The sequence below is a fragment of the Scophthalmus maximus genome, chromosome 12 (assembly GCF_022379125.1).
Source record: "Scophthalmus maximus strain ysfricsl-2021 chromosome 12, ASM2237912v1, whole genome shotgun sequence".
Taxonomy (NCBI): domain Eukaryota; kingdom Metazoa; phylum Chordata; class Actinopteri; order Pleuronectiformes; family Scophthalmidae; genus Scophthalmus; species Scophthalmus maximus.
This window is the reverse complement of record NC_061526.1, coordinates 23570001-23593735: the sequence shown is the minus strand read 5'-3', so window position 1 is coordinate 23593735 and position 23735 is coordinate 23570001. Positions and strand designations below refer to the sequence as shown.

Below are 23735 nucleotides of genomic sequence, written 5' to 3'. Positions count from 1 at the left end.
TTTTTTTCTGCTCAGATCGTTATTTAAAGGTATATGTCTAACAATTGTATAGTAATCATTATAATCAAATATATAACTCATAATCACTGATCACGCAGTTGATAGACAGGAAACAGGTTTTTATTTTGCAAAAAAAAGATTCATAACTCAAAAGACAACAATGATTCAAACTTCTTCAGACTGTGTGTGTGTGTGTGTGAGAGTTATGAATTATGAATTCATGACTGTAGCTCGTAGCCCAGTGGGTCGACTCCTCGGTCCAACAGAGCGAGTGAGGACTCCCGGAGCTTCAGCAGGAACCTCCGCAGCTCCTCTTTGGAGAAAACCTGCGTTTATGAAAGAAAAATAATTCATAATTATCATCAGAAACATCCAAGAAACAAGAGCCTCAAAGAACAAGAGCTGTATTTATAAAACTAAAAAGTCAAAAATTTCCAGAATCAATTAAATCTTTTCCGCTTCAGTCGACAGTAAGTACTAAATGACGAAAGGGTCTTTTAGCCAAATTTAGAGTTAAAGTTTTTGCCGTCAGTGGGTCGAACGTTCACCTGGTAGAGTCGGTGCTGGTCCGACGAGACGATGTCGGCGAGGCGCAGCGCCTCCTGGTGTCGGGAGGAGTTCTGCAGCACGCTGAGCAGCAGGAAGCTGAGACGTGGCAGACACAGGGAGCGCAACGCTGCCATCTGGTGGCTGCGCTCCGAGTCCGGCTCGGAATCCTGTAACACGCAAAAAAACAAACATTATCGAACACAGAACAAGGAACCAATTTCCAGAAGCCAAAACTCATGTTTAAGTTCTTGAGATCCTCAGAGGAAGTTGTAAGCTCTAACGCTTCACGTGTCACGTCGACGGTCACCTGTCTGTTGTCGACCATCCAGCCTCCGTCGACGAACAGCAGCACGTTGTAGATTCTCTCCTTCACGTCTTCGGTCAGGACGTCCAGACGACACGACCAGGAGGACAGCGAGGTCTGACGGAGACAAACACACGTGACTCACAAAGTAGAAAAAGCAAATGAGTGTGTGTATGAGTGTGTGTGTACCTGGTACTCCTTTTCTCTCATCTCATTGGCTACCCTCTCTGTGAACTTGGCTTCGGGGGCGGGCGCTGGCTTCTGGGGGGCAGAGCTACTGTGACTGAACCAGTCGGTGAACGCCTCGTGAGCTTCCTGTAGGAAACAATCAGAAGACAAACACGGCGATCAATCAATAAAACCTGATTGATCCCCACAGAACAGAACTACAGAAGATAATGTTGTACAGGTACCAGGTAGGCCCGGATGCACAGGTGCTCCCTGATGGCGTTCTCGTCCTCGGCGGGTAAGGTGTCCTGGCCGAGCCCCGCCCACTGGCAGCATATCTCCTTCATGGAGTCCTCGGGGACTTTGGAGAACACAAGCTTCGCTGCGTCGTGTTTCTGCAACGCTGTAAGAGAGAGAGAAAAGACACAGACTGAAGAGATGCATCATGGTCCAGAATATTGACGTTTTTATCAATATTTCTACCATCTTCTTCACAACTACATGTCTATTTTCTCTTGTTAAAGCCTCTTGGTTAATGGGATATATATTGTCATATTTTATTCCATGTTGAAATTGTTAAAAACACAATAAAAAAGTGACTGTTTAAACAATAATACAATAATTTCTTTGTAATTATTTCACGTTTGACAAATCACAAACAGATCTTGTTTCTGATCATTATTTCCTGTTGAGACTGAAACATTATTTCAAAATAAAAGTTCCTCAATAGTCTCCATGTCAGCGACCAGAAGAAGTTGTTATGAATAAATAATAACATCAACAAAACAGACAAAATTAATAAAAGTACCCAGAAACTTCCGCATGATGGCGTTGGACTGCTTCAGGGCCTCGGCTCGATGGGCGGCGTCAAACAGCAGCCAGTCGATGATGTCAATCTTCATGTGGTCCTCCTATCAGATCAAAGCATTATATATATATATTACTATCATATGTACTATAATTATATGTATTCATGAAAATGTAAACGTGTGTTTAACGTTTGTAAACTACATACTCTTCACTTCTGTTTGTTTCCTCTTCACATTCTCTTTTCCCTGATCTGAACATTTGTACTCTTCAGCATCAACAAACTGTAGATTTATTTTCATAAACTTTCATAAATTTCAGTTCCCTGGTACCTTTAACTTTTAAATGTTTTTTTCATGTGAATATTTCTTTTAGTTATTATCTTTTGTCGTTCTGTTTATCTTCAGGTCTTTGTATAAACTTTTAACTTTCTCCTGAACATCCCAACTTCACTTGCATTCACGTAGACGCAAATGTGTTTATATATAATCATATTTTTTATCGTGATGTTTTTGTTCTGTACTTTTGTCGTTGCCGTCTCCAGCGTCTGGTCGTGGTGCGTGAACTCGCTGTCGTCTCTCTCTCTCACCGTCTCCACCACCAGCTTCGTGATTGCAGCGACGTCCAGACCTAGAAAAACAAAATGTTTGACGTCTTACCGACCTCAGCATGTGTGTGTGTGTGTGTTGTTTTAGTGTGTGTTTCATGTATTTTCCCGTCTCACCGGCCTCAGTGGCGAGCTGCAGGCAGCGGGGGCGTAGTTCGGCCTGGGCAACGGTCTCCAGGAAGGAGGCGTACTGAGCGGTGGCGAGCTCGGCAGGCAGCTGGCCCACGTAGCTCGCCACCAGCTCGTTCTGCTGATCCTGGACAAGGAGGCCGACGTACGACTTCAACACGTCCACACACACCTCGTCCTGAGAGAGAGAGACAGAGATAGAAACAGGCGGTGAGAAAAATACATCTAATTATAATCAGATAATAACAAATCAATAGTCGCAGCCTGATTTACAGACTATACATTTTACCTTCAGCGCCAAACCCAGCGAGCGGAAGAACAGCACGAGGTGAGTCATGAAACGCAGCAGGTGGGAGGGGAGGGGCTTAGAGGCTTTCAGCCAATCAGAAAACTCCTCCAACAGACCTGAGAGACGGAGAGGTTAGAGGTCGAGTATATAAATTATAATGATGATGATGATGTTAATAATAATAATCGTCCGTTACCGTCCAGGTCTCCCAGGATGACAAACTTCTGGATGACGTGGTAATGCTCCCTTGTCTCCTCCAACACCCTCTGCACACACACATACACACGTTGGTTCAGTCATGTGACTGTGATGTTCATCATCAAACTGTGTGTGTGTGTGTGTGTGTGTGTGTGTGTGTGTGTGTGTGTGTCCGCACACGTCACCTTCGACTCTGAGGCCTGAAGTTCGTCAAACACCTTTTCCATTGTCCAGCTGAGGAGACGCACGGAAACATGAGGCGTCAAGGAAGCGTTTTTTCTTCAAGGTCATTATAGTGTTTCTATTTCTCTGTGTGTGTGTGTGTATGTGTGTGGTTGTGTGTCGTACTTGGCCTCAAGATATTCCCGCGGCAGCGTCTCCACTTCCTGGTGGGCCATCCCAGATGACGTCAGATCCTTTTCCACCAGCGAGTCAACCATCACCCTGAAGTACGCCCACACACTGTCCTCCCACGACTCGCACACCGCCAGGAGCTGATACACACACATACACCAACTGTAACTAATCCGCTGTCTGATTATTGAATTATTATTATTATTTATTGGAGTCAAAGTGAATACGTGATCTTACCGGTCGCAGGTTTCCACTCAGGCTGGCGTAGATGGCTCGCTCAAATCGGTTCAACTGCTCCTGAAACACACACACACACATTATTTGTTTTTGTGCAGTGGGAGGAAAGTAGAAACATGCCGGCCATCTCAATTTACAGTCTATGTGTCAATCAAACAAGAACCGGAGCTTGTTTGGTGTAAAAAGAGAAACTAGAGACATGAACCCATTCTGAACTGGAACAATAAAACCCTGCTTTATTTCTTACTTTTATTTATCATGAAGCAGAAAGTGGATATTTTGTTTGAAAGTGGTTGGACGGATAAATCTGTGATCTGTGTTTTGTTAGTGGACTGTTTGAGTTGTACCTCCTCAGCCATCCTCCAGCAGCAGGCCTTCCAGATGCCTCTCTGAGGGTTTCCTTCCACCGGCTGCAGCTCCACACGACCTGCGGCCAAGAGGAGACGAAGGTTAAGTCAAAGTCTTCAAAGGTTGAACGATTAATTGTGTAATTTGTGATTCGAAAGATGGATTATTATTTTTTTTAGATAATTTTTTAAATTACACGATTAATTGAATCCGAAACTGTGGGAGTTCTTCTGGTTAGTGGGTGTGTTAATGATCACATTAAAATCTGTGATTTTTTATGTAAATGTAAACAAGACGTCACCTGAGGTCATGTTGGGGTCATGGTACAGTTTCCATCCTTCCAGAGTCGCTGCTCTCCAGGCCTGACCACAGCGTTTACACAGCCTCTGAGCCTGAGCACACACACACACGGACGTTTAATTATGGGTAGACTGGCCCTTTAAATACATTAAGAACCAACATAAGTGTTTCTCTCTCTCTCTCTCTCTGCCCGCCTGTTCCAGTGTCTCTCTACCTCCTCCGTCATCCCGGCTCTGATCAGCGTGAACAGGTTCTTCAGCAGTCGGGCGTCGTCCTCGCGGTCCAGGTCGGCCAGGGGGCGCTGCTGCCGCAGAGGAGCGTCTGGGTCCTGAACACAAAACACACACATATTTATATTATCTGTGTATTCAAAAACACTATAGAGATGAGGATGTGTGTGTTGTCGTGGTAACGGGCCTCACCAGCTCAGTGACCAGAGGAACAGTGAAAGCAGCACCGCTCTTCCTCCTCATCTTCAGCGCATGAAGAGTGTTCTCCCTGAGACACAGACACACACACACACACACACTTATGTTACTGTGATACTACCAGTTACTCCCTGTCGATCGTTACAAACACACACACAAAAACAGACAGCGGGTGGAAACTCACCAGCAGACGTTTTTGGCGTAATATTCTATATTATCCGAAAAATCTCCGATCTGATCTTTGGCGATGCACTCGAGCCAATCGACGACCAGCTGCAACAACACAGTCGACATACAGTGAACCATAAGCAATTATAATAATAATTGATGATTAATTTAACACTAAAAGAAGTGTTGTGTGTGTTACCTGACTCTGTCGTATGACAGCGTCCCGCTGAAAAAGCTGCTCCACCACGACCTTCTCACTCTCACTGGGAACCTGCAAACAAACACTATTCATTCATTGAGCTAACGAGCTAACAGGGTGCACTTGTTTTCTAGACAAAATGATTATGATACTGATAATTGTTCAGGCTGCCCCCAAGTGACCAAAGAGGAATTCAGTTAATATAAGGGTTTGAGAGTGTGCTTGTGTCAGCGCTGTCACTCACAACCATGTCTGCCATCATGTCATCTTCCAGCGCCAACTGGACCCGATCCCTGCAGAGAGAGAGAGAGAGAGAGAGAGAGAGAGAGAGAGAGAGAGAGAGAGAGAGAGAGAGAGAGAGAGAAAGAGAGAGGTGATCGATCAGGAGACGAGCACAGAGACAGACAGACAGGAAGTCCTTTTGTCAGACAGGTACCTGTAGAGTGATGTGATGAGTCTCCAGGAGCTGTTCTCCTGCTGCAGCAGCCAGCGGACTCCGGCCGTTTTACTGTTCTGACCCGCTCGGAGCACCACAGACTGCAGCACGTCCACCTGGAAATGTCCAACTATGTATTATTTAAAGTGGTTTTGTAGAAACCTTTATTTAAAACCCAGAGAGCAAACTGTTTTCCCACAAGACCATGCTGCTCACACAGATTAGATAGACAAGAGCACAAACACACACACACACACACACACACACACAAACACAAGCTGACCTTGTCCTGGCAGAGAGCCTGATAATCCTCCAGAAGATCAAACACAGCGGAGGAAGAGTGTTTCAGAAAAGACGCAAGGAACTCTGGGAAAAGACTGGCGGCCGCTGCCTCTCCGGGGTCGTCCTCCTTCAGCAGGGCAGAGCTCAGGTTGGTGATGTCCTCTGTGAAGAAGCTGCTGTTCTCCAGCCCCGACTGGGGGGAGGTGTACATGCTGTTGGTCCAGTCGCTGTCGTCCAGATTCTACACACACAAGTGCACACACAAACCATCATTGAGCAGGGATTTTTTTTTTTTTAACATCACATACAGTTGACTGTGTACTTATGTCTTACCATACTGCTGAGTGCGTTTCTGGGTGTGTGCGTGTATCGAGGCGTTCGACCTCCTGGAGCCAAAATGGAAGACACATCTGGAACCCTGGGAGTTACTGAGAGAGAGAGAGAGAGAGAGAGAGAGAGAGATGAGACACTTGTAGGGTTTGATATGAGGTCAGTAACAATAATCAGCCAGCGTGAAATCAGGTTTATATATCAGCTGATGTAGAGGATAACAGAACTAGGATATAAGAGTGTGTGTGTGTTTGTGTGAGAGTGTGTCTCACCAGCCTGTCTGAACAGTGAGGCGGGAGTGGTCCTCTGCAGGGAGCGGGCTGGTGTTACCGTGGAAATGACGGGGCTGCCATTGCCGGGTGACGGGACTGACAACAGCAGTTAAGTAAACAACAACAACAACAACAAAAACAACAACAACACTGACAGTTCGGACATTAAATAACAAATACTCGTGATAAAGCCACATTTCCCCAACCAATATAATTTCTAATGAACAAGGACTTAATCCTAAAGCATTTACATCGTCCAGAGGGAGGATACAGGCCACCTTCTTCCTCCTCCTGCGGGCTGCGACCGTCACCTCGTCGTCTCGGACCACAGGGGACGGCAGCTCACTCTGACCCCTGGAGGAACGGAGGAATATCTCTTTGAATAGTGTAACCGGGTTAAACAGCACCACACAGAATTATCACACAGTTGATTCAACATCTCTCAAACAATTTTAAATATTAAAAAAGGACTGTTGTATTACACTGCATTAGTTTGCTGTAGATGTAGCTAATAAACTACTGATGAACTGTGTATATCACTGTTACATTCACACAGGACAGTTCGATACTTTCACTACATATTCATGTTAAGCCTTCTGAACTTATACTTTAGTAACGTTGAAACTGCACGAGTATTTAGTGTAGTATTGGTACTTTTACTTGAACACTACTGAGTTTCTATGTCAACATTAGCCTGTTAGCATCAGCGCTGCTTATGAACGTCAACGTTAGCAGCGGCGTCAGCATCGTTAGCCTGTACACACTAGCTAGTGTGCTAGCACACTTAAACTAAGCCGACGCGGAGCAGCAGGCTCAATAAGCAGCTGACGTGCGGACGCACGGTTCACGTAAAGACTTAAAACTGAAGACACGTTCAGTATAATCGAAGGTTTAAAATATGTAATAAAATATTTTACCAGTCCATGATGGGGCTGTCAATTCCCGCTTCACGAGGTTTTCAACAGGCTACTTCTTCTTCGTGTGTTGTGGTCCTCTTCTTCTACTTTTTCTGAATTTCAGGGCAGACTGGAGACCTGGCGGCGCATCGCTGCCCCTACAGTTCACCGTTATATAGCATCCTAGTTCCACAAACCTGTAGTGACGATGGATTTGAGTATTATTGCTCGGTTCTGATATTTGTAAAATAGGAGTGAGACTCAAGTTTAGAACCCTCGTTTAAGGCAATAACGAATAAATAATGTCAATTATTACCTTCTACTTGTTGCCACAGGGCAACAAAAGACATATTTTTAAAAACCCATTTCTATAGACTTGCTTTTATGTGATGATGTATTTTCATACAGGTATGTGACCTGAAAGCGTATTATTGTTGGAATGCTGATTTTAATTGTTTGTGATTTGTATGTTTTTGTGAAAGCACTTTGAGAAGCTGCTTCTGAAAGGTGCTATATAAATACAATTATAATTATTATTATCATTATAGAGTTATAAAAAAAAAATCATGTTTACGGTGCAATGTTGGCTTTCTTCCAGCAGGGGGCGCTGCACGAAAAAAGACCAGGCAGCGGGACAGTAAACACACCGACTTTTAGCAGCATCGTCAGTTAAACTTCAACGGTCCGATAATCTGGTGGATAAACGCCGCTGTGGGATATTAATTTGAACGAGAGGAACTGAAAAGGTACGTTAACAACAGTAAAGTAACTGTACCTGAGTTTAATAGAGCTAATAGCAACGGTAGCAACAGTAGCGCGCGTTTGCAGGTGGTTAGCATCGTGCTAGCAGGCCGCGGAGCCTCGGTGTTTCCTGTCTGAGCAGCGCGGGGGCTGAGAAGATGCGACGCGGCCGTTTGTGTAACTAGTCTGCCCCCTGGATCTCCGCAGAACAAACTGGTCAAACGTGACATTAATGTTTTAAAAAGGTGATTTTAACCACGGCACAGTTATTATTGTTGGTTCGTAGTTGTTGTATTTTGTACTTTAAATCGTTAAACGTCGCGTTGTGCTTAGTTTCTGTTAGCAAATAGCTAACCGCTGTGGCACCGCTGTCACTGGCTTCCCTTTGCGGGTTGATCGATGTGGTGTACTGGGGGATTTACTGTGGTTTTTTCTCGCTTTTACTTTCACATGTATTCACTATATAAAGACAAGATGGCTGCTACATGTGCTTAGCATAGTTAAACTTCCTGGAATGAAAGTTTTAATGTTTAACCTGAGGGTTTATTTGTGTTATTTAACATTATGTAAGTTGTGATCGTGCAGCAGCATCAGTAGTTCAGTGTGTGTGTGTGTGAGAGAGAGAGACTGTGACGTCAGACACGAGAGCTCGGGACATGTCCGGACATATTTCCACTGCATGTGTGTTGTTGTGTGAACAGCTGACTGGCTCAGTGTGTCATCAGCTGTTGCTCCGGACACGTTCACACGTCAGGGCCGAACAGGGTCCAACTTGTTCGGGCTTATCCTGGACAAGTTGTGAGGCATTTCACCTTCACATTAGTTAAGAATGATTATTATTATTTTTTAAATATCAGATTATTCTGCCAGTTAATGTTTTTGTTCTGACCAATTTGATTCATCATTTGACATCAAAATTCACAACCACAGTTCACAAATGAAATTAAGATGAAGATGAAATTATGTAAAATGAAAATTTTAAATAATAATATTTGATCTTATTGTCTTAGAGTTCTAAACCTAAAAGTAAATTTCTGAGTTATTCCCCTAAAATATTTTATTGTTCCCCTTTTTTGGAAAAATATCTATATTATATATTTAAGTATTTACATGAATTTAAATTAGTAGTAGTTATCTGCCTTAACATACTATATATAAAAAAGATTGATTTTTCAAAATTACATTTAAAAAAAATAAGGAAATTAAACATGATTCCCCTTAAATTCAGATGATAGAACTTCTGTAGAAACCCACTCAGTGTCGTGCTGAGTGTTGAGCCCTGCATCAGCCCGGTAACCACTGGTTATCATGGTTACCGTGTTGGTCTGAGGTGGATGAGTCATCCTGGACTAGTCCTGGCATGTCTACACACACACACACACACACACACACACACACACACACACACACACACAGAGAGTCCTGTGATTGAATCAGCTGTTACACTCAGTTTAAACGTGAACATAGTACACACACACACACACACACACACACACACACACACAGAGAGAGTCCTGTGATTGAATCAGCTGTTACACTCAGTTTAAACATGAACATAGTACACACACACACACACACACACACACACACACACACACACACACAGCTGACGCAGCTGACACAGCTGACTCAGCCCTGCGTGGCCCTGTTGGGCCCTGATAGGCCCCAGTCAGACGAGCAGACCAGGACGTGCTGCTGGTTTAGTCCTGACATGTCTGAGCTGCTCTATAAGAGGCTGCTGCTCCGCTCCGCTCTCACTCTGCACTTTATCTGCTTCTACCTGCACAGGATGGACTGCTGACACTTTACACACTCCCTGACCACTGGTGAGACTTTGACATCATCTCCAGACGCTGTGTATGTGATAAATATGTGTCTTTATGTACGTGTGAGGTTGATTCATAACTTGTTAACTTGATTGGTAAGAGCTTAAAGTTAGGGAAACAAATAATTCTATTGTAATTCTTATTTTTTACTTTCAGTTAATCTGCCATTTATTTTCTGTATTAATCCATTCAACCATTTTGTCACAAAAGGTGATTTTCATCTGCAAAATGGTGAAAAAAATGTTTTTACTAATATCACAAATGATTAAAGTTCAGGCTATATTTGGTTAAACTTTATATTAGACATGAACCATTAATAAGTTATAAGGATGATACATCAACTCTATACAGGTAATAAGACATATTAATGGAGCACATATTTAAATATTAATGTTCTAATGAACAGGTTGTATGTGAGGTTCAGTGCTGTCAGAGGAAAATATCACAAATATTACAGTCGCACTCAGTGTGAAAGAGTTTGTGTTGTTTTTGTGCTTGATTAAATCAGATTGTGTTAACACACACACACAATATTTTGTCATAAACGTGTTTGTTGACCTGTCATCTTTCTTATTGGAACTCTGAGTTGTGCAATGAATGAATTCCTTCCTCGGCTCCGCCCACTTTAAATCTGAACCAAACCTCGACCCCCGACACCAAGCAGTCGTCCCATGAGATGCTTAATAATAATGCATTAATAATAATAATAACAATCACCCTGTATGTCGTGTGCAGGAATAAACAACCTCAACATGTCAGCTGACGGGACACTAAGCACCGAAACCAGCGACGACAACAAACTGGTGAGAGAGGGACCGACATCTTCAACGACTCGTTACCTTCACTGATCTATTTTATAATTTTTTTAATATACAGTGTTTGGACACTGTTGTTTGTGTTCAGGTCAGACCAAAGGTCGAGTTTGGTTCTCTGCTGCGACATGCAGGAGCCACGAAGGACGTTTTCACCGTGAAGGAGGTACGGTGTGTGTGTTTGTGTGTCAGAGGTCAGATGTTAAGGGAGACATGTTTTTTAAAAGTTAAAAAGCCTAATGTCACTAGCGGCTGGTCTGATACGATCTCAAACAAAAGCCGGGTAAAGAGAGAGAACTTCCTACACGAGCTGGAAGCCGTTGGCCAATCAGAGCAGACTGGGCTTCACAGGGCGGGAGGGGCCTTAAAGAGACAGAGGAGCTGCAGGAAACTGACGTGTTTACTGAACATTTCAACGTCGTCGCTTCTCCCCCTTCAGGTGATGTTCTACCTCGGTCAGTACATCATCAAGAAGCAGCTGTATGACGAGAAGCAACAGCACATCGTCCACTGCTCCCAGGATGCACTGGGGCATGTGCTGGGCGTCGACAGCTTCTCTGTGAAGGAGCCACGGTGAGCGAGAGAGAGAGAAGAAGATGATGATGATGATGTACGTTTGTTTTGTAGTTCGTCTTCAGCGGTGAGGTAACAACGTGTTTGTGTTTCAGAGTTCTGTTTGAAATGATCACCAAGAACCTGGTGGCTGTGAAGAGTCAAGGTACAAACACTCCTCTGAATTAAAAACTCTCCAACCACGTTTGACTCTCGAGAGGCGCTGGTGGTTCATTTATTTCAGAAAGTCATAATGTCAGTGACTCGACCTCTATACTCTTTCTACAAAGATAAAACAAACTCTTCTTTCTCTTTTCTCAGATTCTCCAAGGAGCGGGAACGAATCGCACGGCGACAGTCAGACGGACCGAGGGACGGAGGTGAGACACACTTATTACTTTAATATAATATTACACAGGCTCGAAATGTTAATGTTTAAAAAATCAAGAACGGCAACTAACTACAGGATCCATAAGATATTTATTTTTAATCAGTAACTTTTAAAGCTGAATTCATTAGAAGATGGTGACACAGTGTTTCATTATGAAACAATATTCAAAAAAAATCTCCAGCTACAAAGTTTGAGTTCCAAATCTGTTTGTGTTCCAGGGGGCGGAGTCAGAAAATGTCTCTTCATCGCCAGACAGGAGGAGGAGACGAGGGAGGAGGAGGAGGAGGAGCTGCAGGAGCAACGACCCAGGTGAGTGACTCCTCTTGAGGCTCCGCCTCCTCATCAAGTCATGTGATACACGTACGGTGAGGTAACGCTTCTGCCCGCCTGCTTTCCCCAGCAGGCCCCTCCCACAGTGGCGAGGATGATGACGAAGAGGAGAAAGAGTCAGAGGAGTCGGAGGATGAGGAAGAAGGAGAAGGAGGCAGGAAGAGGAGGAGGTCCGACAGCTACTCGCTGACCTTCGACGAGAGCCTGTCCTGGTGCGTGATTGGTGGACTGGGAAGTGGGCGGGACAGACACAGCAGCCAATCGTCGGAAACGCACAGCAATGTGAGTATTACACACACACACACACACACACATTGTTACGTTAATCTATAGTTGTTGTATGTGTTTATAACACTGTGTGTGTGTGTGTTCAGTCTGGGAGGTCAGAAGTCGCGGCCCCGCCCTCGGACTCGGACAGTGACAACTTCAGCGTGGAGTTCGAGGTGGAGTCGGTCGATTCTGACGACTACAACGAAGACGACGTGTCGCTGACGGCCGATGACCAGGTGAACACAGGGTTTCCTGTTGACCTTATTGCCCTTCTTGACCTGTCCTGTTCTTGTATACATGTACTTATTCTGTATATATAGATATATGTATATTTATATGAAGTGTATTTATTCACCTGTGTGTCTGCGTCCAGGTGTACGAGGTTACCATCTTTGAGGCAGAGGATGACGACTCCTTCGACGAAGACACGGAGATCAGTGAAGCTGTGAGTCTACACACATGCACACGTACTCACACACAAGCACACAATTTGTCTGACAGTGTGTGTTCTCTCTCAGGACTACTGGCGCTGTGCGAAGTGCGACGAGTTGAACCCGCCGCTGCCCAGGAACTGTTTCCGCTGCTGGACGCTACGTCAGGACTGGCTGCCCGACGTGTCACTCGGCGTGCCTGACTCCGCCCCCTCTGTCCCCAAAGCCCTGCCCACGAAGCCAGCCAACCAATCGGCTGCCAAAGAAGCTTCAGGTACTTTATTGTCGGGTTTTGATCCATGAGGACAAAAATAGTCTGATGAAACATCACTGATTGTTTTTAACTTCAGACTGTTGATTATTGATTACTGATTGATTGTGTCCCCTGAAGGTCCTGATGTGGAGGAGAACGAAGGAGTCGATGTTCCCGATGGGAAAAGGGCGAAAACTCCTCCCCTGACGCAGTGTCTGTCTGACTCCGCCCCCTCGGCCCCCAGCTCCCAGGACCTCCTCTGCTTCTCTCAGCCCTCGTCCTCCTCATCCTTCGTCGATTCCCAGGAGACGTCGCTCACGTGTTCGCCCGCCGCCCCCGAGCTGGAGCGCAGCGTGTCGGCCGAGTGGCGGATGCCCGAGTCGTGTCTGGACCCCTGCCTCATCTGCCAGTCGCGGCCCAAGAACGGCTCCATCGTCCACGGGCGGACGGGCCACCTAATGGCCTGCTACGTCTGCGCCCGCAAGCTCAAGAAGAGGAACAAGCTGTGTCCCGTCTGCAGGCGGCCCATCGAGGACGTCGTCCTCACATACTTCAGCTGAGACGCCCGCTCTGCCCTCCGCTCTGTCCTCGTCTCCTCGTCCGCTTCACATTCAGGCCTTTTCCACTTCAGGCACTTAGTGACGATGTCGCCTTCGTCACAGATTCTACAAAAAAAATCTCGTGAGCCGATTATTTCAAAAGTAACGTTTCAACTTCATCAATCAGTCAATTAGCCGATTAGTTGAGTCTCGTCATCCCTCTGGTTCCTGCGTTTCCTCATCATATATGATGGTAAACAACATGTATGTTCGGACATGTTCTAATATAAAAAGACATTTGAATAAACACGTTACAGACGCAGCAAAATAAATAAATAACCAGTGATTTAAAAAAGCGACGGTTTGTTGCAGCTCGAGTTCAGAATGTTCTTTAAGTTCATCTTTATATTTAATAACGTTGACATGAAAATAAAGTAAATATTAGCGATTGGTTAAACACATGGTTTAAGATTGAGTCCTTATGATTCTCATTAGATTCCTCCAGTGGAAAAGAGTGAAGTGATGAAGTTTTTGTTTCCCAGAATCCGCAACGTCGCCATTTTGTCTGAAAAGCCAAAGAATTTAAAATGTACAGACTATTTTCATAATTGATTTAATCGTTCTGTCGTTAAGACGAAGAACCGTCTTCCGGTTGCAGCGTCTCTGAATGTTCGGACGACGTCACATTTGATCATAACAAGAATGTTTCACCTTATTTGCTATTTGCCTATTTGCCTTTTTTCCCCCCCGGTAAATTGAAAAAATATTTGGCATATAAACAAACAAAAAAATCTCTACTTGCAGTCGAAGTTTTAAAGTTAATGTTTCTAAAATTATTCAAACAATTATCGAACTAGTTGCTGATTATCTACATGTTAATCAGAATTTAATGGATTAATATCATAATCGGTTTTGTACTTTTGTTTGTTTTTTTACAGTAAGAAAAAAGCAGAACGTCACCAAATGACACTGAAACATGAATATGATAGAATTGTTCTTCCACGTGTTTGTGTCCCGACCTCTCGTTCTCGCCTCCGCCGGACATGAATCATATCGTCATAAATCCTCTCATCAGACGGGACGATCGATGTTGAGATGAAACCGACGCGTATCGTTCACCTTCCTCTCGTCTGAATTCCTCCTTGACGCGTCTGATTTGCTTCTTCGTGTTTGGGAACATTTTTATTTTCCTGGAAAGAATAATTTTATGATTTCACACAATAATACAAGCTCATCCTGAAAGAAACATAATGATCATTCACTGTGCAGTTATAATATAATACGTTTTTTGCCCTAAAAGATTCGCTACTTTACCAGATTACATAATTCTTTCCAGGGGACTTTTTTTTTGTAAATAATTAGCAAATTATTCAGAAGATTATTATTATTATCAGACCCTATTTAAAAATAAAACTTTAAAAGGTCTGTGAAAGTTTCCTCGAAAGAATTTTGTAATTTTCCTAAAAGAAAAAAAATATTTCTTATTACTTTTGTATTAGAAACATAATTTGCCATATTCTTATATTTAACCCATACACTGACTTTTATAACTAGTTATGAATCATAACTGCACCAGTTGAAATGACTCTTTCCAGGAAACGTGTGTTTGTGTAATATAATAAGAACATGTGGCCGCATGATGAAAGTTTTCACAACATCCATGATATTTATTTATGTTTATTTAAGAACTGGACGTTTATTTAAACCGACACTTTTTCTATGAGCTCTTTGAATAATAAGATGAAGATAGTGAGATGTATAATTTGTTGTGCAGAGTGAAGTGAATAAAATTTAACTTGTCTAATCCCGAAGCATGGCGTTTATTTATATATTTATATACATATAGATACATATATATATATATATATAAAACATGGTGAATCTTTTGAGTGTAGTTCTTCGTTAAAACCACACGGGGGCAGTGTGGTCACATACATTATCACCTGTCATGATCAGAGCAAGAAAACATGAATATCAGATTTAAGAACAGGAACGGATTACATAATCAGATTACAAAAAAACTAATCAGACCAGATTGAATAAATAAAAACGTGTGCATCAGATTATAATAACATTGTCCAGAATTTCCTTTTTGATTAGGTCTTTAAAACATCACAATTTTAAAAATAATAATTTTTTATTCCAATTTTTGTATAAAGTGCAATATAATCCATGTTTGATTTTGAAGTAATCCAAAAGTAACTCAAAAGTATTCAGATTCAATTACATTAGTTTTGTAATCCAATAGATTGTATTGCTGATTACAAAATTATCACGTAATCATGAGTTAGAATGTGTTTTTATCAATTTTAAATAATTCCCATCAAAACAGAAAAAATAGTCAGTTTTTAGTTTTGACTTTTTGCCTCAAAGATGAACAAACCTTTCCTCCCACAGCAGCTCCGCCTCGGAGCGACACTGAAACTCAAACAGAAAGAAGAAGAAAATATATTCATCAATGAAACCTTTTTCCTTGCAGAGCCGAGCGTCTGTCAGGAGTTTAATCTTTGACTGACGTGTTCGTATGTATCCTGAGCAGCGGCGGCTCCGTGTCCTGGCCTCGGGCCTCGGGCCTCCGCAGGCTGCATGAGGGCGTTCGGCAGTTTAACATCCAGTCAGGACTTTTTAATAAAGCTTTAATACACACGAGGTGGAAATAAGATTAATAAGCATAACTCAGGAACGTTCAATTCTGTTCTGGTGACTGATGAAATTAGACAAATTAAATTTGTTCCTCATAGACAAATATTTTTCTCTTGTTGCCTTTACGCGTTTTGTTGTTTTTGTTGTTGCACTTCAGGGCCACCGTACAAGTCCTGCTAGATCTAATGCTGCCTTCAAGTGCTATCGGATTATGTTAAAGCCGAGTTGGCGACTTGGAAATTGCACATGAACGCCTCCTCAAGTCGTAAGTACGAGTGGGACCCTGCGTTCCATTCCGTATAATATCGTTCTCGTCATGAATCTAATATCTCGTACTGTAGAATTGATAAAACCATATTTGTGAGATCTAAAAATCAAAAAGGACAATGTGACAGTTTTGCTTTGGAAAGGTTTTTTTTTTTTCCAAAACCAGCGACATTGAAAACAAAACTCCAAAGTTTTTACAGTTTTTTTTTATAAAAGTACCACCAAATTATTTCATGTACAATTTGTTTGTTCCCCCTTGTTTCTGTCTACACTCATCAAACACACAACCCCAGTGACAGTTACACACACACACACACACACACACAAACACACACAAACAGATTTTTGGGGTTGTTTTAAATTTCTGGACTAACTGTCAAACCAAAAGTCAAACTTCCTTTAAAACCGATAGTGAAACAAAAATCATATTTCTTGCAGCTGTAACAACACTGACGATGCATGATGATAAAAATAACTGGATTGAATACAACTGAACTTATTATTAATTTGTGGATTTATTTTAAGGTATTTTTGAACAATCCGTGCGCTTCAGGAGACACTTTTCCTCTCGTGTGCTCAGACAAACAGAAAAAAAAAATAAAAACGAATGTCTACGAAGAATTAAAATCATACATAGTATAAAAACAAATGTTTGGCTGTTGTTGAGAAAACATGATTTCGGGAGGCAGTCATGATTTTTTTTCACTGGAAGTAAAAACAAGCGGGTCCTCGCTCACCGCGGGATTCAACCGCTTTGATTAAAAGCAAAAAAAACGAAGTGGCACGAAATCAGTCCATTAAAAATGATGAGTGTCAGGTCGTATATGGAAACATAAAAGCCGTACACACAGAATAATACTACACAGCGTTAATATTCAGAGGTGACTCGCGTCGGCAGCAGAGCGTCATCGGCGTAGAGACTTAAGAGGCTGCTGATCTGACACCATTTGGCCGCTATACAAGAAAAGTTGATTCAGTTTTTTTGGTTTAACTTAAACACGTCGTACCTTGAATTCATCAAGACCAAACCAAGGCCCCTGATTGGCCAGTGGCGTGTACCGTAGTGGGATTTTTAATTGGTCGATTATTGTTTTTAGTTAGAAGCATTTTCACACGTTAGGATGAAGAACTGATCCCTGTCGTCGACCGGAGATCAGATTTCCTTTTGTTACCATCGAGTTTCGAGGCACAAACTGACGTCACGTCGGCTGTCGGAGGCAAATTTGGACTCAAGTTTAAAAGATGGAAAATGAAAATAAAGTGGCCACAAAGTTTCCGGAAGCGGTGCAAGTCCAATCCCAACTTCAAAAAAGTAAATGTTTTTCTTTACTTCACTTATATTCTTCATCCATCCCCAAAAAAATCTTAGATCTTCATTTCTCGTGTGGCACTTTTTCTCTTCTTTAGTCCTTTCATGGTTAAGCGTCCTCGCTATCGTTATAAAAAATAACCCTTTTGATTTCAAAGAGCTTCCATACACCGCCATGTGACGGTCGCCATTTTGTGGAAGTGCATGTCGTACAACTGCAGGAGACGTCCGCTCTCCACTTCCCACCGTCTGAACATTCTAACACTTGACTCGAGTCCCATAACTCCTCCCCCTTTTCAGCTAGCCCGTGGTGGCACTAAGCCCCGCCCACTGCAGTCCTTACATGGTCATAAACATTTGTCTGTGAGTCCGTGAGCTCGTTCCTCTTTTCGAGTCTTTAAATGGAAAACAAAACATCCTGTGTTTTAGGTAGCCATTGGCTCCTCCCCCTGTCCCCTGACCCCCCCGTCCCCTCCTTTAGGTCAGAGGTCAAAGGTCAGTGACCTTGTTCTCCAGCGCAGCAGCGATCTGTTGCAGGCGAAGGGTGAGCTGTTTGTTCTGGGCGGCCGGGTCCTCGTCCAGCGACTGGATGATCTGAAGGAGACGACACACAAAATGTAACATTTTCTTACTTTTTTATTGTTATTTACTGATGTTTGACCAGTGGTCGGAGAAAGTAAAAGTTATACATTATAATAATAATGATAATAGAAAAAATATTATCTTCTTTAAAAAATTTGTTTTAACTTTTTTTTTAAATTAACTGAAGTTTGACCAGTGGTAATGATAATGATAATAGAAAAAAATATTATCTTATAATATTATAATAATAATGATAATAGAAAAAATATTATCTTCTTTAAAAAATTTGTTTTAACTTTTTTTTTTAAGTTAACTGAAGTTTGACCAGTGGTGGAAAAAGTAAAAGTCATACATTCAATATTTTATTTCAGTTAAAGTACAAAAGTAGCAGAATTAAAATGTACTTAAATTATTAGTACTTACCCATTATTTAGCCATTACAGTACAACATATTTTACATTACTGGTAATAATATAATATAAATATAATATATAATAATAAAAATATACATATTTAGTTCCACTTGCGTTAAATCTCGTCAAAAACATTTTGTTTATGTAACGACCAAACTGAATTTAACGGCATGATTTTAATACACATTAGAAAAAATAAGCGAATAAATAATGTATAACTTATTATAAGTTATAGAAATATCTGCCATGTTATTATGATGAAATACAGAAAGTAAAAGTCTGACACAAACCTCGTACGTACACAAGATTTAGAGGTAAATCATTAAAGTGTCTCACCACGTCGTAGTACTTGCTGGCGTACTGGTACAGCTGGTGTAAGGCCACCTGGGAGTTCAGCTTGTCTGTGTGTTGCTTCAAACAAAAAAATCCTCATAAGCAGATATTATATATCACAGAAATGAGTAGTTGATGTTAACGTGAACCAACAACCACGTACCCTGGACACCTCGGCCAGGTGAGTGTTCATGTCCTGGTCACTGACCGGAACCATCTGCCGGATGCCGCGGTAATAACTGTGACAAACACACACAGAACAAATCATCACTTTCGGATGATAAATCAATGAAACATTGTATCATTGTAAATCATAGTAATATATGATGAATCAACAATATATGACAACTGGTCCGTGAAACATTAAACCACTTCACACGCTTGTTTACATCGTCTTTTTATTCTGTAACTCAGATTCCTTATTCATTTAAATTCAAAGTAAGTTCTTGACACTCTGAAATTTTGAAAAAGTCTTTAATATTTACTTTTAATTGTAATTTACGCTCTTTATTGCTCTACCTTATTAATATTCTGTTGCTGTAACAAGTTAAAGTGTCTCGTAAGTTGCTGTCGAGTAAAACACAAACACACATTATATATATATATATATATATATATATATATATATATATATATATATATATATATGTAGAAAACAATCCTGAGAAACTCACTCGTCCACATTCTTCTTGTACGTGGAAATCTCTTTTGCATAGAGCAGCTTGTTGCTGGGAGACTCCTGTCGTCAGAGAGAGAAAAAAAACATCTTTGGTTCATAAAGAAAATGGAATAAATCATAATTTAGTTTGTGTGTGCGCGTGCGTGTGAACTGACTCTGCTGAGCTTGTGCTCCGTCTTGGTGCAGGCGTCCATGAAGGTCTGGGAGATGACGTGCAGCGACGCGTCCACCACCTCCGTCACGTGGACGTCGAAGATGAAGTGCGGGTTCCTCAGGATGTTCACCCAGAACCTCATGGGCAGGCTGAGGACACATACAATTCAAACAGAATATTAATATATATATATATATTTATATAGAAGTTTGAAACTCAACTCACGGCCAACGTGATTCTCTCTGAGTATATATCTATGGTTTGTTCCACTTTTCCTTTGAGGGATTTGCAGAGATAAAGAGTTCACGAGGAAAAGAAAATGAGTTGTGAGGTCACAGCGACCTTCACCTTTGACCTTTGACCACTCAAATCCAAACAGTTCTTCCTCGAGTCCAAGTGAGAGTTTGTACCGAATTTGAAGAAAGTCCTTCAAGGCGATACTTAGATATTTTCAAGGATCTGCTGACCCAGCGTTTCCCTCCGTCCGATCATAACCCTCGTCAATAATTCACTACGGCTGATTAATATTTCACCGGCCAACGTGTTTGTGCGCGAGCGTCTTCCCGGTGATTGACAGGCCGATGAGCTCGCGGCCGCGGAAACAAGCTTTGTTTCCCGATCTGTCTCCATTTCCTCTTCGTCTTCCTCCTCCTCCTCTCTGTCATCGTTTATCTCTCCTGACAACCGTCTGCCAATTAAACGGGCTTCGACTGCGTTAACGAGGACGTGATTACGCTCTCGTCTGGCTGATGAGACACACACACGCACACACGCACACTCACACACACACTCACACACACACACACACAGCCAATCGTGTGTGTTTTTCGTACCTGTTGGTCTTCCAGATGTGCAGCGTCTCCTCGTCCACGTTGTCGTGTCTCAGCGCCTGCTCGTCCAGGAAGTCGAAGAAGTACTTGACGGCCGGAGGAACGACGGAGTTCGAGCACAAGACGCTGCGGAAGAAGTCGTCCACGAACTGCTGCAACGTGCCCTGGAGAAAAATAAAACACGCGCTCTTGTAAAATTATGTCTTCATATTGTTAAATTACAACTTTATTCTTGTAATATTAAGACTTGTCTTCTCCTAAAATTACGTTTTTTTCCCCTCATAGAATTAAGACTTTATTCCTGTAAAATTATAACTTTTTTTCTCCTAAAATTAAGTCAGTTTCTTCTCATCGTTTTACGACTTTAGTTTTGTAATATTATGGCTTTTCTCATAAAATTACATTATTTTTCTCAAAATATTATGACTAAATACGTGAAAGTAAAAAAATGTTTTTCTTCAATATGGCATAAGACAGAAGAACCACTGAACATTTGTCTTTTATTCCTTTTGACTGCGACAGAAAACATCTGGAAACATCATCATAAAGTTAAGTATCTTTAACTTTCTGTCAGATAAAAGTAATGGACTCGTGGAAAATAGGATAAAATGGAACAAGTCCAGTCAAGAACCTGAACATTGTACTTGGAGTAAATGTACCAAGTTAGTCTCCAGTCAGATACTGTTACTGGTACTGTACTGGTACTGAACTGTACTGTCCTGTACTGGTCCTGAACTGGTACTGTACTGGTCCTGTACTGTACTGTCCTGTACTGGTCCTGTCCTGTACTGTCCTGTACTGGTCCTGTCCTGTACTGTACTGGTCCTGTACTGGTCCTGAACTGGTCCTGTACTGTCCTGTACTGTCCTGTCCTGGTCCTGTACTGGTCCTGTACTGTCCTGTACTGGTCCTGTACTGGTCCTGAACTGGTACTGTACTGGTCCTGTACTGTACTGTCCTGTACTGGTCCTGTCCTGTACTGTCCTGTACTGTCCTGTCCTGGTCCTGTCCTGTACTGTACTGGTCCTGTACTGGTCCTGTACTGGTCCTGTACTGTCCTGTACTGGTCCTGTCCTGTACTGGTCCTGTCCTGTCCTGTCCTGTACTGGGCCTGTCCTGTACTGTCCTGTACTGGTCCTGTACTGGTCCTGTACTGGGCCTGTCCTGTACTGTCCTCTACTGGTCCTGTACCTTGACGGACAGGAGCCTGGTCAGGTAGATCTCCGTGATGGCCTTGGTCATGGCCTTGTCCTTCATGCTGCCTCTCTTCGACTTCCCCTCGTCCAGCTCGTCGGCCGGTCGCACCAGGTGAAAGGTGTTGTCGTCCTCCAGCAGAGCGTTTTCTGAGAGACACCATGAGCGAATGAAAAGTAAGAACACCGAACATGGACGACAACGGAACAGAACATCTGGGTCCGGTCGGTCCTGTGTGTGTGGACGTACTCTCTTCGTAGCTGTCCTGGTGCTGGTGGAAAGACTGCGTGTGCAGAACTCTGGACAGAACCAACGTGGCGTTGTCACGAACCTGAAAGACACAAAATCAGCGTGAAAAAAAAACAATCGCTCGGTCCGAGTCTCCGTGTGTCTGAACTTCACGGCAGATTCTGTCTTCTTCCTCTGAACGTGCGAGGAGAGAAACCGTGAGAGTTTTAGTTTCTAAAACGCAGCAGGAAGAAAAAAAAGGCCTGTGTGACTTGATTCAGTGCAGAAGAAAACGTCCAAGCTCGACACGGAGGTGGAAAAACATCGACTTCAATCTCTCCCGATCGCTGCATCACATTTAAGATTAATCAGTAAATTGTTTTGCCTTTAAAATATCAATCACAACTTTACAGATTTGAAAGGCGACGTCTTAAAATCGGTCCCAACTCGTCACGTAAAGAGAAGCAGCGATTCCTCACGTTCCCACGAATCATTTAATCAATTTAACTCGCAAAGGAAAATAGAAAATGATGTCCCACAAAGTGTCAAAAATCACAGCAGAGGATCATATGAAAAGAATATTTGTCTCTCAACAGTTTCCGTTGAAAAAAGTCTGAAAAATTAAATCGAAAAAAACTCAACATGAGCCGAAGAGACGACGTGTCTCCGCTGTGGTGAGGAAAAGTTTCACACAGCTACTATGGAATAAAAACTTTAAAAAAAGACAGGATTAACATTCAGACAGGATTAACATTACGGGGGCAGTTATTAAATATTCCCCCTCCTCGCTTCACGTAATAAAAGGACGAAGAAACAAAAGCGGGCGAAGACGAGGCGACGGGACGCGGACTCACGTTGTAATGAGCGAGCGTGTTCAGTCTCTTCCAGCGTCCTTCCTTCTGCGAGGTCAGGTCCAGGTCGGACAGGATCTGACCCGTGGAGCCGGGACGCCACTCTGCGGACGCACCAGGAAGTCAATGTTAGTGTCATCCATCTATGAATTGTTATTAATAATAATAATAATAATAGTGATGATGTTTATTTCTCACCCAACGCGACGCTCTCCACCTTCGGCCTCTGTGAGTACGGCAGGTTCCTGTAAACCTGATCGATGATCTTCTCCTTCACCTGCAGAGCAGAACAAACAAAGAATATATATATATATATAAATTAAATATTATTATTAAATATCTATTATTTTATTAAAAATAATAGATATTCATGTGACGCGGTGTCTCTCACCTGAGTGATGGTGTCACAGTTCAACACCTTGACCGGCGTCACGTCCGGTCCCTCGCCGTGCACCAACACCTGCAGAGTCTGACATCACACACACACACACACACACATACACACACACACACACACACACACATACACACACACACACACACACACACACACACACAGTAAGGTCGGAGAATCACGTCCTACATTGTAATAATGTCACTTCATGATGACGTCATCATGACGTGACATTATTACAATATCAATACATTTATCACACGTGCAGGACATGGAAGTGTTTTTCTGATCTGCTCCTGTTGCTGTAGTTCCGTTTTCTGCAGACACAGACAGGATGTTGATGGTTCATCATTAATAAATCATAACTGACCAGCACGGCGTACTCCACGTCGTCGCCCAGCAGCCCCGTGTC

The 23735-nt window shown here is 42.5% G+C and overlaps 3 protein-coding genes across 15 annotated transcripts in view; 1 reads left to right on the top strand and 2 right to left on the bottom strand.

The window, feature by feature from the left end:
* Positions 1 to 104: 104 nt before the first annotated feature.
* Positions 105 to 7474, bottom strand: nup107 (nucleoporin 107). Its single transcript, XM_035616818.2, has 26 exons — positions 7323 to 7474; positions 6677 to 6759; positions 6406 to 6501; positions 6137 to 6231; positions 5805 to 6044; positions 5522 to 5637; positions 5330 to 5378; positions 5086 to 5157; positions 4903 to 4991; positions 4713 to 4788; positions 4505 to 4618; positions 4292 to 4382; positions 3990 to 4069; positions 3643 to 3702; positions 3400 to 3545; positions 3237 to 3285; positions 3050 to 3119; positions 2854 to 2969; positions 2553 to 2742; positions 2352 to 2458; positions 1830 to 1932; positions 1267 to 1424; positions 1043 to 1168; positions 857 to 970; positions 549 to 716; positions 105 to 326 (listed from the first exon to the last, which is right to left on the bottom strand). The coding sequence occupies exons 1-26, from the start codon at positions 7328 to 7330 to the stop codon at positions 219 to 221; spliced, it is 2724 nt and encodes a 907-aa protein (XP_035472711.1). The 5' UTR covers positions 7331 to 7474; the 3' UTR covers positions 105 to 218.
* A 418-nt stretch (positions 7475 to 7892) lies between these two features.
* mdm2 (MDM2 proto-oncogene) lies at positions 7893 to 15250 on the top strand. Of its 11 annotated transcripts, none has more exons than XM_035617257.2 (13): positions 7893 to 8047; positions 9831 to 9868; positions 10604 to 10671; positions 10772 to 10846; positions 11120 to 11253; positions 11349 to 11398; positions 11554 to 11612; positions 11842 to 11932; positions 12024 to 12235; positions 12328 to 12459; positions 12597 to 12668; positions 12742 to 12928; positions 13046 to 15250. In XM_035617257.2, the coding sequence occupies exons 3-13, from the start codon at positions 10621 to 10623 to the stop codon at positions 13465 to 13467; spliced, it is 1485 nt and encodes a 494-aa protein (XP_035473150.2). In that variant the 5' UTR covers positions 7893 to 8047; positions 9831 to 9868; positions 10604 to 10620; the 3' UTR covers positions 13468 to 15250. The 11 variants fall into 11 exon arrangements, with proteins under 11 accessions (XP_035473150.2, XP_035473096.2, XP_035473159.2 ...); XM_035617203.2 differs by having other exon boundaries at positions 10745 to 10846; XM_035617266.2 differs by having other exon boundaries at positions 9831 to 9899.
* A 1297-nt stretch (positions 15251 to 16547) lies between these two features.
* The window catches only part of LOC118289320 (plexin-B2), a 90815-nt gene continuing 83627 nt past the window's right edge, over positions 16548 to 23735 (bottom strand). For all 3 annotated transcript variants that reach the window (XM_047336310.1, XM_047336312.1, XM_047336313.1), the window contains 12 exons: positions 23694 to 23735; positions 23321 to 23398; positions 23128 to 23206; positions 22933 to 23033; positions 22100 to 22181; positions 21848 to 21999; positions 20660 to 20820; positions 19828 to 19975; positions 19668 to 19732; positions 19157 to 19232; positions 18997 to 19071; positions 16548 to 18259 (listed from right to left, as the gene is read on the bottom strand). The exon at positions 23694 to 23735 is cut by the window's right edge and continues 105 nt beyond it. In XM_047336310.1, coding sequence (XP_047192266.1) covers positions 18155 to 18259; positions 18997 to 19071; positions 19157 to 19232; positions 19668 to 19732; positions 19828 to 19975; positions 20660 to 20820; positions 21848 to 21999; positions 22100 to 22181; positions 22933 to 23033; positions 23128 to 23206; positions 23321 to 23398; positions 23694 to 23735 — 1164 coding nt within the window. In that variant the 3' untranslated portion in view covers positions 16548 to 18154. The remainder of the gene's footprint in view (positions 18260 to 18996; positions 19072 to 19156; positions 19233 to 19667; positions 19733 to 19827; positions 19976 to 20659; positions 20821 to 21847; positions 22000 to 22099; positions 22182 to 22932; positions 23034 to 23127; positions 23207 to 23320; positions 23399 to 23693) is intronic.

What these genes read in the sequence shown, in the direction of transcription:
- mdm2 (XM_047336096.1), top strand. Translation starts at nt 10,591, where the DNA reads ATGTCGTGTGCAGGAATAAACAACCTCAACATGTCAGCTGACGGGACA. An exon ending in GGTGGCTGTGAAGAGTCAAG is followed by an intron (nt 11,399 to 11,553) that starts GTACAAACACTC and finishes CTCTTTTCTCAG; the next exon opens with ATTCTCCAAGGAGCGGGAAC. An exon ending in CGCTGACGGCCGATGACCAG is followed by an intron (nt 12,460 to 12,596) that starts GTGAACACAGGG and finishes GTCTGCGTCCAG; the next exon opens with GTGTACGAGGTTACCATCTT.
- nup107 (XM_035616818.2), bottom strand. An exon ending in TGACCCCAACATGACCTCAG is followed by an intron (nt 4,070 to 4,291) that starts GTGACGTCTTGT and finishes TCTTGGCCGCAG; the next exon opens with GTCGTGTGGAGCTGCAGCCG. An exon ending in TGGAGACGGCAACGACAAAA is followed by an intron (nt 1,933 to 2,351) that starts GTACAGAACAAA and finishes TTGATCTGATAG; the next exon opens with GAGGACCACATGAAGATTGA.